Source organism: Peromyscus eremicus, chromosome 5 (genome assembly GCF_949786415.1).
Source record: "Peromyscus eremicus chromosome 5, PerEre_H2_v1, whole genome shotgun sequence".
NCBI classification, from domain to species: Eukaryota; Metazoa; Chordata; class Mammalia; order Rodentia; family Cricetidae; genus Peromyscus; species Peromyscus eremicus.
Window position 1 is genome coordinate 87937735 of NC_081420.1, and position 19860 is coordinate 87957594.

General features: G+C 51.4%; 1 protein-coding gene across 1 annotated transcript in view; it reads right to left on the minus strand.

Annotated features, from left to right (window-relative positions):
- Window positions 1–3208: 3208 nt before the first annotated feature.
- Window positions 3209–19860, minus strand: part of Crispld2 (cysteine rich secretory protein LCCL domain containing 2) — a 42084-nt gene continuing 25432 nt past the window's right edge. Inside the window, exons 13-14 of the mRNA XM_059263919.1 lie at window positions 16219–16352; window positions 3209–5677 (exon numbers count right to left, since the gene is read on the minus strand). Of these exons, the coding sequence (XP_059119902.1) occupies window positions 5623–5677; window positions 16219–16352 (189 nt within the window). The 3' untranslated portion in view covers window positions 3209–5622. The remainder of the gene's footprint in view (window positions 5678–16218; window positions 16353–19860) is intronic.

Here is a 19860-nt window from a genome sequence, read left to right on the forward strand (position 1 = left end):
CCATGGACAGAAACAGGGTTCTTCTCCCCGCCGCCAAGATGGACACAGCACATCCTCACACAATGGCATCTCCAGACCATCAAGGCTGCATGGAATATGTTAGAAGGACAGATAATCAGCCTATGACAGCCCTTGGCTTGGACCCTGTGAGGTGGGCCTGGCATCTATGTGTTTCTATGATCATCTCTGGGAATTGGTGCAGGATCCTGGGCAAGTGCTTGAGACATGTAAGCTGGTAAAGGTCAGCCTGGCTGCGTGCCACCAAGCCCCAGGGAGTTCAAACCACAAAGCGAAACTGACTCCTCACACATAAGTGAGATCAGAGGACAGCTTTGTGGAGTCCTGTCTCTCCTTCCACATGTATGTGGGTTCCAGGGATTGAATGGAAGTCAAAATGTTTACCCTACAAGCACCTTTACCTGCGGTCTTGTTGGAGGAAGTGTGTCACTGTGGAGGCGGGCTTTGAGGTCTCATGTATGTTCAACCACGCCCAGTGAGACAGACCACTTCCTGTTGCCTGTGAGTCAAGATGTAGAAATCTCAGCTCCTTCTCCAGCACCATGTCTGCCTGCATGCCACCATGCTCCCCACCATGATGATAATGGACTAAACCTCTAAAACTGTAAGCTGCCACCCCCATTAAATGTTTCCCTTTATAAGAATTGTCATGGTCATGGTGTCTCTTCACAGCAATAGAAACCCTAAGACATTTTCTCTATATAAAATATTTATTTATTTATTTATTTTGTTTCATTTTGCTATTATGAGATAGGTTCTCATATTCCCCCAACTGACCTCAAATTCACTATGTGACCCAGCCTGGCAGAACTGAGAGTTCCAGGCCACCCTGAGCTGCACAACAAGTTGGAGGCCAGAGTGGGCTACAGAGTGAGTTATTGTCAAAATAAAAACAAACAAACAAACAAACAAACAAAAAATCCAAGAAATGGAGTTTCACATCTGGGATCTCTTAACAAGTGAACAGAATGGACGCCACTGGGCCTCTGGTGTGACACACGAGAACACAGCGTCCCTTCCATGATGCCCCTGCCCAGCATCCACACCCTGTATCTTACTGTGAACGAACACTGGCAATCTACATTCTTCAAGCCGTCTGCCAGTATTCTGCACCACTTCGACAGCATAAATAGAGAAGCAAAGCACACTCCTCCAGATTCAAGGATGCCCAAGACACGCGAGCCACATGCAGCTCCCTGCAGAGACTTTTGCCATTCATGGCACAGTGGTGACAGATGTGCTGAAGCAGGGTGGGGAGGGAGAAGAGGAGCCACAGAATGGATTTGGACCCAGGCCCAGGCTCTTCTGGCTACTGCCTGTCCTCTGATAGAGATGGGGACTCATGAGAGGATTCTGCTCACTAGAACTTTCTTCCCTATGCTTGGTGAAGTGTCTCCCTGGAACACACACTCACAGGAAGCAGCCACTCACAGCAAGAAGACGTTAGCATCCATGTGTGACAGCTGTCACACTCAAGCCTGTGCTCAGTGTCACTTACACCAGCCTCATTTCACCCATGACCACACAGGACCACTGGCAACAAGATGCTACTGTTGCTGCCTCTGATTGGCGTGGCGACAGATGGTTGGAGGGTGTAGCTGCTGGACCAGTGTCCTGCAGTGGGCACTGAGTAGTGGCAGGCCTGCAAAGCGGGGCATTTGAGTCTCAGCTCCTAACCAGTACCTGAGGTAAGTCTTTCCAAGTATGTAGAGGTGACCTTCATGGCCCTGTGCCCTCATTCTCTAACCTCTAACCCCTTGCTTATGGTTCTAGCAACAGGTGTGTGGCCCATCTATAAAGGGACATAAAAGCTGAGGGCTGGGATGTAGCCCAGAGGGATAGTGCTGTGTGACATGCACAGAATCCTGAGTTCAATCTCCAGTACTGAAGACCTACCAACCAACCAGTCAGCCAAATAACCAATCAGCCAAACCCACCACAAACTAACCAGCCAACCAAGTTACCAAACAACCAAACAATCAACCAAACTCACCACACAACCAACCAACCAACCAACCAACCAAGTTACTAACCAACCAACCAACCAATCAACTAACCAACTAACCAGTCATCCAAACCCACCAACCAATCAACCAAGTTGCCAAACAACCAGACAATCAATTAATCAATCAAACAATTAACCAACCAATCAACTAACCAATCAACCAAACCCATCAAATAACCAAATAACCAAGCAATCGATCAATGACTTACCAAACAACTAATCAAATAATGCACAAACAAATAATCAAACAACAACAACAGACCCCTAAATCAGGCTTGTACCCCTCTTTTCCCAACAAAGATGCCAGAGGTGGAGGCGGGGTGGATCTTCCACACCTTTCCTCTTGTCTCTGGCTCAGGTGATCCGGCCAGTGTCCTCTGATAAAGGGCAGAAGGTGAGAGTTGGTGGGCATCCTGGCCCCCAGCTGATCCTGGCCAGCACCACCCCAGCTTTCTGATGCAGGTGAGAGTCTGTAGCGGGGAGCACAGTCCATATGTGACAGTTCTCAGCATGGGTATTTAGGAAGAGTGCTAGGTGGTGGGGTCCCTGGATGAGAAGGCCACCCCCTCCAAATAGCAAGGTTGCAGGGCTGTCCCTGGGCTCATGTTGTGAAAAACAGGCCAGTTTTGGACTGCATTGCATCCTGTCCAAGATGCCTATGCTGGATTTCTAACCCTGAAGTGGACATATTGGGATGTGGGGTTATGATGTGACTTGTTCTTATAGAAATGGAGGAGATGCCAGGTGGATACGCAGAGGCCCTGCCATGGAAGGCACAGGGAGAGGACACAAACTATGGATAGAGGTCTCTAGAAAGCCAGCCCTACCCGCACCTTGACTTTGGAAGCCTGCCCCCCTTCTGTTGTTAAAGCTACCCAGCCAGTCTTCAATCTTGTCACTACAGCTCTCACTGACAGGTCCTTGACAAAGGACCCAGTGGTCATCACTTGCTCAGAGTGCAGTCTTGGGGCTTGTGGGAAACACAGCCTCTCGACCCCCATCCTTGCTTCGCATGCCAGAGCCTACATTTTGTTAAGTCACGAGTCTCTTGACCACACTTCCCAAGAATGTCTCTGAGGTCCCCCACAATGCCACCTGGGCCTCACCGGCTGCTTGGGGCTTGTGGGGACAAGACAAATGAGTTCACAAATGACGTGTCTAGAAAAGATGCACTACAGGCATGTGTTAGAAATCAAATCAGTTTTATTGAATCCATAGCAACAACCAGTGTGGCCCTATTCATGCGAAGCACAAAAACTTACAATAAACTTTTGTACATAGGAAGTCGTAAAATATATCATTTTTCATAGAAAAAAGCACACAGTAAACTGCGGGCCAAGAGAGCCTACAGATTATGGAGAGTCAGCACACTCCTCTGAAAAGACCGGGCACAACTTGGAAGCAAATGGAAACCATCACAGGACAGAGTCGGGGGATGCAGCTGGCATGGGTGTGGTCACTTTAAACTTGGGAGAGCTGATGGACACACGGGTCAGAAGTGCTCTGACATCAAGGTCTTGTCACTCAGAGCTTTGTTTCCTTTTTTTTTTTTCCTTGAAGAAAAGGGCTTCCAGTTTCAAACTATTGTTGAAGATGAGCATGGCCCCCGTGCCCAGTGGAAGTGCCAGCCAGGGAACACGAAGGACCCCAGTGCACACCCACACAGCAAGTTCCCCTGGAGATGGGATTGGTTACTCATTCTAGAAACCGGGGAGGGGAGCAATTTTCCTTACCATCTCAACCTTGCCCCGCAGGCTGGGTGAAGCCTGAGTCCCACAGCACTCCTTGAATCTGGAAGTTCCCAGATGTTAGATAGCAACCAGGAGCCTCCCTTCACAGGCTGAGCAGATGTCGGCTCTGACATCTGGGACGGAAGAGCCTATGCCTGTAAAGATGCCACGCTCACACACATGAGGTGGAGAGAGCCCAGTGAAGGCTAGCTGGGGCTGGCTCAAGGTTGTGTGCTTTTTATAAACTCCCCAGAAGGGATGGATTTGGGGAAAGCTATCTCAGCACTCAGGAGGCCAGCCTGGGCTACATGATGCAACTCTGTCTCAAAGAAATAAACAAACATTTAACCCAACTAGGTCCACACGGCTCCCTGGGGGGAGGGCTTTGTTCAGACTCCCTTAGGGTTTTTTTTAAAAAACTACTTGTACTTTTATTCATGTGTATGGGTGTGGTACCTGTGGAGACCCTAGATCACCTGGAGTTACAGGTGGATGTGAACAGCCTGTGAGTGGTGGGAACTGAACTCAGGTCTTCTGGAAGCCACAGAGCCATTAACCACCAAGCCAACTCCCCAGCCCATCCCTTGGGGGTGGTGTTTCGTTTTATTTTCTGCTTTTTTTTCTTTTTTTTTTTTTTTTGCCGAGGAAATAGTTGGCTGGATCATGAAACCCCACTTGAAGCCAGCCCTCAGGGGCAATCTGCAACATCTCCAAGGCTGGGGTGGGATTTCACCTTCTCTAGAGTAAGCTGTTTACAAAAGCATGTTTCATTTTACAGTGGGTTTGGGCCAGGCTCCTAAGTGATGGGAGCCAGGGCTCACCGCAGTCTTGGAACCCTGGGGATGCTGGCAAGAGCTGAGCGCACCAATAGGAACAGGAGTCTTTCCTGTGTGTCCCGGCCCCTCTCCCTGGTGGCTGGTGTGTCACGGGCAGTTTTACAACCACAAGCCATTCCATTAACCTCCATGAGGAATGTGCCAGGAATCCACTCCTCCCACAGCTCAAAACTAGGTCACCCAAACTAGGAGGAATGTGACATTGAGTTATCACTCAAACAGCAGCAGTGAGACAGACATCTACGGAGTGAGCAGACATCGAAGACCTGGAGCCTTGTGCAAAGCCAAGCCCCAGAGGAGGACACTTAGACCAGCCCGGGGGGTGGGGCAGAAGCCACAGGGTCGCGGAATCGGGGGAAGGCTCCTGATGCATCGGTCCTCCATGGGACCAAAGGTCATGTGAAAACAGGCCACACGGACAAGGACAAAGACAAGATAAATCTCTGGAGTGCTGCCAACTTTAAATAGACCAGCTCTGCTGGACACATAAGCACGTGACTGCCAAGAGGGTTGGGGACAGAAGCAAGGACACCACCAGGGCAGAGCCCAAGTCTTGCCCCGGGTCTCTCCTTGCAGCCTATCTGTCTGACCAGCAAACATAGAATCTATTTCTCTGTTGGTAGGACGCACTGTGACTTTAGGGCTGCCATCTCTACCCAGACAAGAGTCCTATTCATGACACACCTCAAACCTGTGTCCTCAAGGGTTTGAACACCTCCCCCTCCGCCCACCAAAGCAAACGTGGCGAGGAGTGCCTCAGTGAGCAACTCCTGAAAGGACATGACCAGTTGGGGACCGCAGCCTCGCCAGGCTGGGCACTGGTTGTCCATCCAAGACTCCATGGCATGCTGCTCATGAGCTGATGGTGCTCTGGTACCCTCGCCAAAGGCCACAAAGGGACAGGACATTCAATGGCACTGAAAGAAAGAGTCCTGACTCTCTGTAACCCCCCACCCCCAAAGGACAAAGTACAGATGAAAAGCAGGACCCCAAGCCCAGTAGATGACGTCCCCTTCTCCCCGGGTCTCCACATTCACTGCCTGACAGCGAAGATCCGGAAGGCATTTCCGTTCTGAGGCGCGCTCAGGCTGCAAGAGAAGAGAGAGTAGGAGGTTACAAGAGCCGTGGGCAGGGGAATGGCTGACAGGGCCAGTGTGGTGAGGACAGAGCCCACAGAAGTCACACCCAGCTGGACCAGCCTGCTCGCACTAACAGGAAGCTACAGTGTGAGTTCAGGATGAGGCTTCAAAGTCACATTCTGACTCAAGGGTTTCTGGGCCCCGGGCCCTGGATCTGAGCCCACGCATGCCCCCGCGCGCACACACACACACACACACACACACACACACACACACACACACAGGGGCTTTGCTGACATCTATCTCAGACATCTGGTTGACAGATGATTTAAAGGATGGCATGAGGGGAACACACACCAGATGCTACCCGAATCTGCTGTCCTGGGTCCACTATCCTTTCCAAGGCAGGGCTATCGTTACTGTCTATGCACGCAGGTGAGACACATAGAGAGCAGGGAATCAGGATTCCACAGAATTGCCACAGAATTGCAGCCCCACTGCATCTTCCAGTCCTCAAGGTTATCTCAGTGTTGAGTTGTAAGGTTTATACACATGCTCACACACATACACATGCACACTTGTGGTGTGAAATCCTTTAGTACATATATAATTTGCACAATCGTTCTCTCATTCTGTAGCTAGCCTTTCTGCCTCCCTCCCTCCCTCCCCACCTTCCTAATCCTAACCCTACCTCTCCTTCCCTCCCTTGAGGGAAAGTGTATCTTCTTACAGGTCTAGGGCCCAGTCACAGAGCACTCCTGTGAGGCCATTCTCTTTGGCAGCAGCTAGAATTTTTTGTTTGTTTTCTGAGACAGGGTTTCTCTGTGTCAGGATAGCCCTGGCTGCCTTGGAACTTTCTCTGTAGACCAGGATAGTTTATAACTCAGAGGTCCGCTGGTCTCTGCCTCCAGAGTGCTGAGATTAAAGGTGTGCACCACCACACACAGCTCCTGGTCAGGCTTCCTGCATTCACATAGATTACTCTGAGCACACACACACTTGGTATCTGTTTTTCTTTCTTCTTTTAAGACTTCCTTATTTTTATTTCTTGTGTGTTTCTGAGTGTTTATATGTGCACCATGTGCCTGCAGTGCCCATGGAGGACAGAAGAGTCAGAACCTCTGGAGCTGGAATTACAGGCAGTTGTGAGCCTCTCAGTTTGGGTGCTGGGAACCAAACCTGGTCTTCTGCAAGAGCAGAGAGTGTTTTTAACCATGGAGCCATCTCTCTATCCCCCTTCTCTTCATTTCATTTCCTTAGTGGTGTCTTTTATTTATTTATTTATTTATTTATTTATTTATTTAGAGACAGGGTTTCTCTGTGTAGCTTTGGTGCCTGTCCTGGATCTCACTCTGTAGACCAGGCTAGCCTTAAACTCACAGAGATCTACCTGGCTCTGCCTCCCGAGTGCTGGGATTAAAGGTGTGCACCACCACTGCCTGGCAGTGTTGTCTTTTAAAATACAAAAGTTTAAAATTACCCAATTCGGGGCTGGAGAGATGGCTCAGCAGTTAAGAGCACTGATTGCTCTTCCAGAGGACCCAGGTTCAATTCCCAGCACACACAGAGCAGCTTGTGGTTGCCTATAACTCCAGTTTTAGGAGACTGGACACTCTCACACAGACATACATAAAGGCAAAACACCAATGCCATAAAAATAAAAGTAAATTTTAAAAAATTACCCCATTCATCAATTTTTCACAACTATACTTTTGGTGTTGTATTTAAGAAAGCAACACCTAGCTCATGCTCATACAAGTTTGAGCTCACCTTCTTCTAAGAGCCTTTTAACTTTTCCATCTTCCATCCATTTGACCCTGTCTTTATACATGGTGGGAGGCTGGCCCCACTTCACAATTATGCCTCTCAATTTTCAGGTAGGAGCCCTCTTTTTACACCAAAATTAAAGTGGAAAATAAAGGTCAGTGAGGTGACTCAGTGGGCAGAAGTCCTGGCTCCCAAGCCTGCTGGCCTGAGTGTGATCCCTAAGACCCTCTGGACTCCATGCACACACACACACACACACACACACACACACACACACACACACACACACAACTATTTAATGGAAAAAGCAGAGTCCTAGCTGTTTCGTGGGAAACCCTGTGGGAAACCCTGTACACAGCTGTATACTGTAAAGGAGCGAAACCCTTCCTTTCCAGCCTTGCTGCTCCACAGTGAGCTCTGCTCCCCTAAGGCCTCTGCTGCTTAGGTTGCCATACCCCACCCACTACCTTCTACACAGACATCTCATGGATGTGACCACATACCAAACACACACACACACACACACACACACACACACACACACACACACACTGAGCCGAATCTTGCTTTCTTCACTTAATAGCATAACTCGGAATTTTATTTTTATTTGTTTTTGGAGATGGGTTCTGGCTATGTACCCTAGGTGGGCCACAAACTTGTGGCAATCCTCCTACCTCAGGCTCCTGTGTACTGGGATTACGAGCATGGGCCACCATACCTTGCTAGAATGTTCATGTACTGTTTTCTCAGCTGCAGAGTATTCTGATAAGTTTAGATTATATTTATCTGGGACTTTACAGATGGAGACTGAGTTCTTTCTAGTCATTTCATTGTCTAGAGTTTTCATGCACCCACTTGTAAATCCTGAAGCCCCTGGGAATGGAAATGCTGGATCAAAGTTACGGATGTGAGCCGAATGTGGTGGTGCATGCCTATAACCTAGAACTCGGGCAGAAGGATCATAAGTTCCAGGCTAGCATGGGCTACAGAGCAAGATTCTGTCTCCAAAGGGTAAAGACAGCGTTGAGTACTGGGGTCACGGCAACGTAGCTAGTGGTAAAGTGCTTACTTAGAACGTGCAAGGCTCTGGGTTCCATCCTCAGCTCCACAAATAATAACAATAATGATAATGACGATAATAATAAAAGCATGGGTGCATCTGAGATCCTGACAGCTGCCGGAATGTTTCTCGTAAACATTGCACTAATTGATACCTCCTGGAGGAGGCGTGCAGGGTGGCCAGTTAACCTCCGAGGTTCCGTTCTCAGTGAGGGAGGGCTTCCCATTCACAGTTGCAGCGTGCACACTGCAGACAATGGAAGTGCCCAAGCATGACCTGAACAACCCAGCCATGATTTATCAATGCCATTTCCTGCAGGGTCTCCGCCGGGAGCAGGAGATCCCAGACGGGACCAAACCCCTAGAGCTGACATCTGGCCAGGCCCTGGGCGGCCTAGGGAGCTCCAGTCCTGCGGGAACAGCTGCTTGGAATTCCTGCTTGTTTGTCTGCCTTCCCCGTGGCAGCCTCATGCTCTTGGCTACCCCAGGGTTGAACCCTGGAAAAACGTATCTGCTAGGCATGCTCAGTGACATGGTGCTACACAAAGGTGTGAGACCAGGACACGGTGGGCTGCTCCTAGAGGTTGCCAAGGCCAAGCAGAGGGAGACATGCAGCTGCCCAGAGCCAGGCTTACCCAGCAGCTGGGCTGGTTTCTGAAAAGTGCCTTCTGCTCCTTGGGTTTCAGGCTGAAGAGCTCCCGGGACTCTGTCCATTGAGTAGTAGCTGGGAGAACCACCCACTGCCACGTGCTCCCTGCCTGCCCCACACGTGGACAAGCCACGTGGGGGAAAGAACAAGGGAGCTGGAAAGGGTTCTGGTAGGATGCTGAGTGCTGGCACGCACAACCCTGGCGAGAGAGCCCGAAGGCTGCCAACCAGGCTGGAGGCTCCAGGCTGGAGTACCTGACGTCTTGCCTGGAACTATGGGGGCACTTCAGAGTAGTCTGGCCACCTTGCAGCAGGGAGCCCAGCAGGGGGTCCATGTGAATGCTGGTCCCTCCATTCTCTTCCTGAAGCCGTGACACACTGAGGAGGCCAGTTGCTCTCCAGCCATGTGTGTCTGGGAAGGTGTGCAGGGTGTGATGGGTCATAAAGTACTCTTCCCCCAGCCCTGCCTTTCTTACTCGACCCCCAGATGCTCTTTATGGGTCAACTCGTGACCCCCGCACATGTTTGGAGATAGTATAGACTTCCAGGTTGTTTCTATGTAATTGGGAGACACGGGGGTTCAGGGGTGGGCAGGAACCAGAAGTTGACATCAGGTGTCTTCCTCAATTGTTCTCCACCTTACTTTTTTTTTTTTTTCCAGAACAGGGTTTCTCTGTGTAGTCCTGGCTGTCCTGGAACTCTTTCGACCAGGCTGGCCTCAAACTCAGAGATTTGCCTGCCTCTGCCTCCAGAGCTCTAGGATTAAAGGAGTGTGCCAGCACACCTGTCTCCACCTTACTTTTTGATACAGGGTCTTTCCCTGAAGCTGGTGTTAGCCCTTTTGGCAAGGCAAGGTGTTTAGCAAGCCTCCAGACTACATCTGTCTCCACCGTCTTTAGAACATGCACCACCATGCCCAGCTTGATGTGGGTGCCAGGGATCTGAACTCAGTTCTTCATGCTTGCACATTTTACCTCCCTAGCCATCTCTTCAGTCCTTGGGATAATTGGCTTTCATAAAAATTAAATATAGCCAGGCAGTGGTGACACACACCTTTAATCCCAGCACTCGGGAGGCAGAGGTAGGGAGATCTCTGAGAGTTTAATCCCAGCCTGGTCTACAGAGTGAGATCCAGGACAGCCAGGGCTGTACAGAGAAACCCTGTCTCAAAAAAACAAAACAAAACAAAACAAAAATCAAAACAAAGAATTTGATAAAAGCCATCAGAAATCTCTCAGCTAGTTCCAAACGACTTGCTAGACTCAACAGTTTGTCTATCGTTCAACTACTGTTTACTGCGGACCTAGGACATGCTGGGCTCTGGGTTCAGTATGTTGGGGGTGAGAACAAAGCAGATGGATCCTGGCCCTCGAGGAGCCTACACCAGACAAACATGTTCAAGGAAATTACACAGAGTGATGACTGAGGAAAGAAACAGGCAGGCCGGACCTGAGGAGGGCAATGTCAGGAGGGAGGAGGATGTCTCCCAGGGAGGCAGCATGTGTCTTCAGATCTGAATGGCAGGAATGGTCAGCCACAGGCACACAGGGAGTTGAAAAGGCTCAGGGTCAGAAGACAGTAAGTGCAAAGGGCCTGGGGTAGAATGGCCTCCGCATGTTCCAGAAATGGAAAAGACCACGAGGTGGAAGTGTGGTGTGAGGTGGCAGGTGGAGCAGGCCACTCTGGGCACCAACAAGTGGGTTTTGGTCCCCGCACAGCAGGAAGCCATTGGTGGGAAGGGCTCCACAGGAGGCGTGTGCAGACAGGAAGAAGGTGGCTGTGGTTGTTCTCTATAAGGAAGCTACCTGAGGGACCTGCTGGGAGTGTGGGGGGTTGCACAAAGATGTTCCTCACCGCTTAGTGCGGTAAGAACAAGGAAGGAAACAGCTGGATATGAGGCCAGCCTGGTAAACAAACAGCTGTCTGTCCGCAGCATGAGTGCCGTGTGCCACCCAGAAGGCAGGATGGTGAAGCATACCCACAGCGTGCTCAGCCATGCTGCCAGTGTGGTCCCCCCTCATCGCGGCACACCCCTTTAATTCTAGCATTCTGGAGGCAGAGACAGGCAGATTTCTGAATATGAGGTCAGCTCGGTCTACACAGAGAGTTCTAGGCCAGCCAGGGCTACACAGTGAGACCCTGTCTAAAACATAAAAAGTGATTTTCACTACCAGAGCCCAGGAGGAGTCAGCAGGTCAAAGTGCTTGCCACATGAGCCTGAAGACCTGAGGTTGATCCCTGGAGCCCAAGTAAGAAGCCAAGGTGCTGGAACTCATCTCTAACCCCAGCACTCCTACAGTTAGAAGGAATTCTCTGGAAGCTCACAGGCCAGCTAGTCTGGAGTATGCTACTCAGCAGAAACAAGTGAGACCCTGGCTGAACAAGGTGGAAGGAGGGAACTGACTTCCCACATTTATCCTTTGACCACACACACACACACACACACACAACACACACAACACATACACATACCACACACATGTATGCACATACCATATGCACACACACTACACACACACACACACATACACACACACACACACACACACACACACACTATTTTTATTACCTCTTAAAAAAACCTCTTGGATCCTCTGAAGGAGAAAAGAGGAGGCAGGAGGGGGCAGGGAGCCTCTCTAGAAGGCCAGGGCACAGCTGGTCTGGGGCTCTGCAGAGGCACTGGGAATCAGGCCTTCCTCGGGGCAGGCAGGGCAGCCCAGCAGAGCTTCCTTCCACCAGGAAGAGCTCTTGCCATCTGGAACCTTCCAGCAGAGCCGGGAGTGAGAGAGGGAACAGCTGGTTCTGGAGCAGCACCGCCTGTCCCTCTAAGGGTTAGCGGCTGGCCTCGGGGAGTCATGGGAATCCTGGGACGCAGAGGGGTCCATGGCTCTGGCCATGGAAAGGAGGGGGTGTGAAGAGCCACTGAAGCTGGGCGTGGTAGTACAGACCTGTGTTCCCAGCTCCTCGGGAGGCTGCGGCCGGAGGACCCTTGTCTCAAACCCTATCAGTGCTACACAGCATGATCAAGCTCGGCCTGTGAAACTTAGTGAGACCCTGTCTCAAATTAAAATGCAAAAAGACGGGTTGGAGATGTGGGTCAGTAATAAGAGTGCTGGCCTAGCATGGGGAGACCCTGGGTTCGATCCCAGTATAATAAGGAAGGGAAGGGAGGAAGCCATTGCTGGCTCTAGGCCATATATACGTGCAGCTCTCTCCCTGGGCAGATACGTGTGCTCAGCCCTGCTTTGCCAAGTCTCACTTCTGTACTGATGGAGACTGCCAGAAGGTACACTTGGGAGGCTGAGGCAAGAGGACCATGAGCTCAAGGCTAGCCTGGGCTACATAGTGAAGTCCTGCCTCAGGGGAAAGTAACAAAACAAATGAGGCAGACCCAGACTCCACCCCCATCTGTATCCCTTTGTCTGAGTCTGTTTCCACACTAGAAAATCCAGGTTTGCCTCAATACTCGCTCCCGAGAGACATTATAAGCACTGATCTTAAAATCAAATGCAAGCGACCATCTCTCTTCTTTATTTTTTTTGCTGTGGCTACTAGTCCTGTGTGGCTCAGTGTGTATGTCTGCTGGCCCTTGGGATAGAGATTTTTATCTCTATTAGGCATGCCTGTCCTCAACCCCTAGGTCAGTGCCCAGAGTTGCTCGTACTGAACAATTCCACAGCCAGGTGAAAACCCACCTGAACACACCCTCTGCCGAAGGCTTACTGTTCACAGGTGACTGGGAATGCTTCTGTCACCACAGTCTGAGCAGAGCCCTGACTGACAGGCCTCTATCTGGGTGCCTGCTCTCTCTCTGAGGATGTGGCTTAGTCAATCTAGGCCCCAAGCCTGAGAGAGAACAGGCTGTCCTGGAGAGTCTCACTTCTACACACCCACCTTTCACAACTTCCAGGAAACCTCCTTCTCCAAGAAACCATTGTGAAATCCAAACGGCCACACCAGCCAGTGCGAGCAGCATCCCACGTCACTCAGGATTTAAAATGCCAATTGCCAAGCTAGACGTGGTGGTGGCATAGGCCTAGATAATCCCAGCACTTGGGAAGTAGGGGCAGGAAGATGAGAAATTCAAGGTCATCCTCAGCTACACGGTAAGTTGGAGGCCAGCCTGGTTTACCTGAGACCCTATCTCACGTAAACAAAATAACAGGGCCTAGGGAGATGGCTCAGCAGGTAAAGGCGCTTGCTGCCAAGCCTGACGAGAATTCCATCCCTGGGACTCACGTGGTGGAGGAGAGAACTGACTCTTGCAAGTGGCCCCCCAACCTCCACATGCTGCTGTGGCACATGTGAGTGTACACACACACAACAAACGTAAAAATAAATACAGTTATTTTAATTAGCAAAAATATGCTATTTGGAAAACACTGGCCATAGAATGTCCTATGCCTTAATGACCATTGGGACCATCTGTGAGCCCTGTAAGTTCTCAGCAGCCACTGGGAATTGACCCACCCTCTGGCTCTGACACTGGTTCCTGCAGCTCACTGGTCTGGTTATAGAGGGTCCCCAGCCACGTCACTTCATGCGTCAAGGGTGGCTGAGGCCCTTCAGACACAAGAGGAGGCCAGAGCACTGCCACACTCAAAGAAAGTGTCTCTGCTGGAGCCTCACTGCCAAGGAGGGCCCAGGCTTCCCATTCCTCCACAGCAGACCTGCTCTGCCCCTGAGGCTCACTTCTGTCTGTCCCTACCAGGTGTCCAGGCCTGCACCACAGGACAGAGGTCCAGCTTCATGCCCCTTGCTGGATCCAGTGCCTGGGAATGTGAGGGCTTCCCACGTGGAGGAAGCCACATGGGTGAGTAGGGACTAAAGAGCCCACTAGTAGCTGGGCGGTGGTGGTGCACGCCTTTAATCCCAGCACTCAGGAGGCAGAGGCAGGCAGATCTCCGTGAGTCTGAGGCCAGCCTGGTCTACAAAGTGAGTTCCAGGACAGCCAGAGCTACACAGAAAAACCTTGTCTTGAAAGGAAAAAAAAAAAGCCCACTTGTATCAGGAGGAGGAAGTATGTTTAAGGGCTTTGTGCCCCCTCTGAGAGCTAATTCACATGGGCGTTTCCTGAACTAGAGACATCTGGCCCTGTGAAAAGATCCAGTGCCTCGGGGTTTAGAACAGACTGGAGTATCCAGGGCTGTTGAACCCCATCATCCACTTCCTAGGGGCCACTCTGCCATAGCTTTTGTTTCCCAATTGGAACTTTCTCTCCTTGAGGGAAGAAGGAGCCTCACAAGGCTTAGGAAGCTCCTGAGAGTTACAGGATTCACAAGGCCCCTCCCACAGCCTGGGAGAGACACAGACCTGGGACACGTGAAAACACAAGAAGCAACTAACTGTCCACGGCCTCACAAGACAAGGAGCTCACACCTCTGTGGCCTCCAGAATCGTGAGAAAGAAAGATCACGGCAGCCAGAATGTACTAATGTGAGCCGGGTCCTCAACTCTATCTGTGCCAGGGAGGTCTCTTGACAATCCCTCCCACTTTATAGGCCAAGGCTGGAGGGGAGAGGGGGCTTCTCTGAAGTTAGTGCTCTCAAGAGGAAACCACAGGGGAAATGAGTCTTCACAATTCACTTCCACAGAATAGGATCACATGAATAAAACAGCCTGGCAGCCTGGAGCAGAGGCTGTTCTGGAGAACATTCTAGAAAGCCATGCTAAGGACTCAGAGGTCAGCAGGGGATCTGAGAGTACACCTGGGGTATGGGCCAGTGTCCCACAAGAAGGGTGCTCATCACTGTGGCTCAAGCCTCAGTGGAAACAGCCCTAGACCTCAGTGGTAAAGTGCCCAGAGCCATGTGCACCCAACACTGCCCCATACTGCAGCCAACAGGCACAGCCTAGGCAGGAAGTCAGGCCAGTAATTGCATAAGAGAAACCCCAGAACTGTCAGCATGACCCTTACTTCCTGTCACCACCAGGCCCTCCCTGTCAATGACTCTTATCATCAATCCTATGAGGTGGGGGAGGCTGGCAGAACTACCAAACAGAGACAGGTCTTCAGGGAGGACTGGACCATCACAATTACTTGGTCCTGTTATACTCACTTCACAGAGATAAAAAACAAACAAAAAACTTAGCAAGACCAGCCTCCAGGCTGAGGTGACAGGCCAGCCTCCAGGCTGAGGTGACAGACCAGCTTCCAGGCTGAGGTGACAGGCCAGCCCCCAGGCTGAGGTGACAGGCCAGCCTCCAGGCTGAGGTGACAGGCCAGCCTCCAGGCTGAGTGACAGGCCAGCCCCCAGGCTGAGGTGACAGGCCAGCCTCCAGGCTGAGGTGACAGGCCAACCCCCAGGCTGAGGTGACAGACCAGCCCCCAGGCTGAGGTGACAGGCCAGCCCCTAGGCTGAGGTGAGAGTCACCCAAAGCACAGGCTGCAGACAGTGCTGGAGATAGGGACAGTCGGCAGGGCTCTGCATTTGTGTGTAGCTTTCAGAACTGTTGGGAAACTAGACCTGGGTCCCCTATGTCTCTTGGAATAAATACACACACACACACACACACACACACACACACACACACACCTACATACGCATGCACATATGCGCACATATACACAGACACATGCACATACAATGCACACATGAGGAAAAGCTAGAAGCCTACACACACACACACACACACACACACACAATGTACAGTAGTTTTCCCAGGTGATGGACAGCAAGCAGATGGATATTTTGCTTTGGACATATCTAAGATTTCTACACTTTTCACAAAGCATGCATCAGAAATAGAAAAAGAAAACTTCTTGGAAAACAACAGGATCAAAAGAGAATTGCCAGGCAGAGGTGGTGCATGCCTTTAATCCCAGCACTCAGGAGGCAGAGCCAGGCAGAACTCTGTGAGTTTGAGGCCAGCCTGGTCTACAGAGCGAAATCCAGCAGGCACCAAAACTACACAGAGAAACCCTGTCTCGAAAAACCAAGAGAGAGAGAGAGAGAGAGAGAGAGAGAGAGAGAGAGAGAGAGAGAGAGTCCCAGACTCAACCTGAACACTGTGGCAACAATGACCAAACCAGCTTTAAGAGTAAGGAGCCGCTGGGCCCCGGGGGCCAGCCCTACCTCTCTGACTGCACCCCGTTCCTGAGCGAGCCCACGTAGCTCTTCTTTTTGTCCACGGGCATCACATCTGCATAGCCACCACTCTCGTCGTTGACGACACCTGCGTGCACGGCCGCCTTGCAGATGCTGGAAGTCTGCAAGGACAGAAGGCTGTGGTTAGTGCCAACACCCGGGCACCTGGGGCCGCCGACCACACTGACTCCAGGAGACGGCTCGTACCGCCTTGGCTCCCAAGTGTCCCTCAGAGAACTGCCACTGTCACTCATCCACAAATTCTCCTCTCATTCCACAAACAGCTTTCTGAGCAGTCACACAGCGCCCGACTAAACCCACGGGGTTTAGCAGGCAGGCACGAGCGAAGACTCTGCTTCCATGGAGTTGAGGGAGCGAATAAACAAACACACAGGTCGACAGGGAAAGTAAAGTTGGATTATGAGAGGTGACTGGCTGGAAGGAGCTGCTTTAGAGCAGCAGTGGGGAGGCCAGTGACAGAGAAGCCCCAGTCACAGCTATGTGGCTGTCGGTAAGCATAGCGTTCTAGGCAGAGAGAGCAGACTGTGCAAAGGTCCTGAGGCTCTGAGTTCAAGGTTCATCGGGGGCTTAGCACACTGGATAGAAGACAGGCAGGACGCATCCATCCACTTTTCATCCAAAGGCAGGACAATCCAAGGTGGTCCCAGGCAAGGGTCCATTAAGGCCGAGAGCTGCCGAGTCACCTCCCTGGCCATGTCCACGGTGCTTCCCTCAGGCTGTGGCAGCCTTGTGGTTTCGATTGTGGATTCCACCTCTTCTTCCTATGTGCTCCATGGAGATGGAACCCGAAGCCTTGCACATGCCAACCAAGTGCCCTGCCCCAGAACTGCACCCCCAGACTGTGGTCTTTGTCTTGGCTGCACCACGAGACCAGCTGCAGTCTTGTCGAGAAGATGATGCCCAGGGATCTTAATCTGCTTCCTGGAGGTCTCAGCTGCACACACTGGGGCTGAACCATCTCCCGCCCGGTGTGAACACACGCTAGCCGTGAGCGAATCTCAGTTCTGGCTGTGGCCTAGGATCCCATTTGATCTAATGAGGCAGGTGGTAACCATTCTTCCCATTTCTCAGGCCAGCGAGCTGGGCACACGGGGTCAGTCACTTTGCCAAAGCCACTTGAGAACTATAGGCGCCAACTGAAACCAGGGTGAGGGCAGGGTCTGCTTCTGTGGTCAGCAAAACAATGGTCCCCAGATGACCACAGCCTAATCTCCAGACCCGTGAACCACAGAAGGGGCTTTGCAGATGGGATTAAGGATGTTGGGGTGGGAGATTACCGGACTAATCCCAGGGGCCCAGTGACATCGCGGAGTCCTGTAACAGGGAGGGGCCCAGAGCTGGAGCACATAAGACTCCTCTGGCTTTCCTGACTTTGAATAGGCCGGGAGCCAAGGCACGTAGGTGGCCTGGAGAGACCAGTAGAAGCCAGGGCACTGGATCTGTTGCTTGTCCTCTTGCAGCACTGAAGAATGGAGTCAGCAACACACCCCACAGTCTCCAGAGGTATGTGAGTGGAGGGTCACATCTGGAGTGTGGCCTCCCAGAACTGTGACCAAGGACTCCTTGGAGAGCCTTTTCCAGGCTGGTTGATGTCCATCCTCCAAAACATTGACTTCCAAGAGTCACCGATGCCCAAGAAGGTATGTGGCCATTTCCTCCAGGTTGGATTGACCATGGCCATCTTCAGTCAGAGCCGCTGTGATCATTGCATGAGACCCTCACATGATCTGGCCTGTGAACATTCCCGAATGAAGGGAAGGAGGCTCCCAGGATCCTTCAAGAACCCCTGCTTCTTGAGGTTATTCAGAAGATAAAGAGTAGACCGGATGGGGTCTCTTTCTGTATAATTGTGAGTCACCCAGGTGGACTCTTCCCTGGTATGGCTGCCTAAACACCATCGCTGTGACTTCCTGGTGACCTGTGAGTCACCCACAGTGCCATAAGTAACCCAAATAAACTCACTGGTTCACCAGGTTGAACCTGGATGGAATTCTTTCTTTGGTCTATGGTTGACCTCACCGTTTTGGGGAGTCAACATCGCATGGTCTCCTCAGGAAAAGTCACCCTCCCTGCTGGCCAGTTCTGTCAAAAGCTGAGCAGTCCAGGAGCCCCTTGGACACTCCCACACCCAACTCAAAAAAACCAAAGGCCTGGTCTTTAACACCGTGGAGACACTTCTTTAGTCAACAAATGGTGCAAACAGAAAGATTAGTCCCAAGTGGTCCTGGGCAGAAGCCTGTGAGGCCAGGAAGAGCTGATTGGTGATTGGCGGGGGTCTGGTTCCAATCCTGAGCACAGCAGGACAGCCAGTCATCCTGTCTTCATGGAGAAGCATTTTTTATTTTCTTCCCTTGAAGAAGGATCCACAGCTTCCAATTCCCAAAGAGGTTTGTGCTTTGAAAGGTTAAGAGGTAACAGACTATATTCGCCTCCGAAGGGACACTGGTGACATGAAATCATTCAGTTTCAGAGTCCCCAGAAACTACTTCTCGGAGGTGGACATGAGTGGACACAAATCGCTTATTGTGCCAACTGGCAACTGGCCAGTCACTATGTCTGTCCCTCAGTAATGCTCATCCTGTCCAGGGACTGCCATTTCCAGAAGCAAGGCGTCAGTTCCCACTGGGGCAAATGCCAGGAAGGGCCTCCTAGTATTCCCCAAGTCCCCCAGGGTTGCACACTCACCCCCAAGGAGGCCGAGAGGGTGTGGCTGCAGCCTCAGGGACATCCCTTCACCCACTCCCTGGAGGACTCCAGATACCACGAAGCCCACATTTCCTGGATGAGACATTCACACATGGCAGGCTGTCTTCACATCGCATGCCTGGAGATGCTCACATCTCTGATTACTGATAGACAGACACGTTCTTTCTTCTTCCCTCGCCCCACATCTTTCCTGCCCCTGCCTCTCCTGCCACATGTAGGGGGTGTTCACTATCTGCTCATGCTGGTTCAACAATAATTCGGGGCCATTTCATAACAACCCCTGTGAGCCTAGAGGCTCATCAGCCTGTCCTAGTATTTGGTAGCTGTGGGACCCAGGATGGCCTGTACCCACTGCTCACTATGACACTGGTGCTGTGCCCAGCCTGTGACTTACTCTGACTTCATGGGCCCCCAAGGTAATGGTCATCATCGATCCCTCTCAGCAGATGACAGATGGAGGGCCAGGAGCTAAACAACCTCCCCACACTCACTCAAGAAGGACAGCAAAGCCATGATCCCACAGACACTGACAGTAAAGAACAAAGGCTACAGTGTTCCTCAAAGCGAGGTTCAGGACTGCCCATGACCTGGTGCACAGGAACTGCCATAGGCAAAGGACAGCAACTGCCAAGCCCACAGTCGCCATCACCAGGACTCCAAACTCTCAAGGACTATCCTTGACCACCAAAGACCTTCAGCAGCAAACCACAACCACCAGCAGCCATGGCCCCTGGGAAGGTGTGCAAACACAGATTCTGCAGCTCTACTCAGGTCCACAGGGACAAGACAGCTGAGGAGGGGATGGGAGGCCCATCTGAACACAGCTCCTCTCTGGGATCCTGATGCCCACACAGCGGGAGTTTGCTTGAGCAGTAGATGAGGCCAGAAGGATGGGTAAAGGAA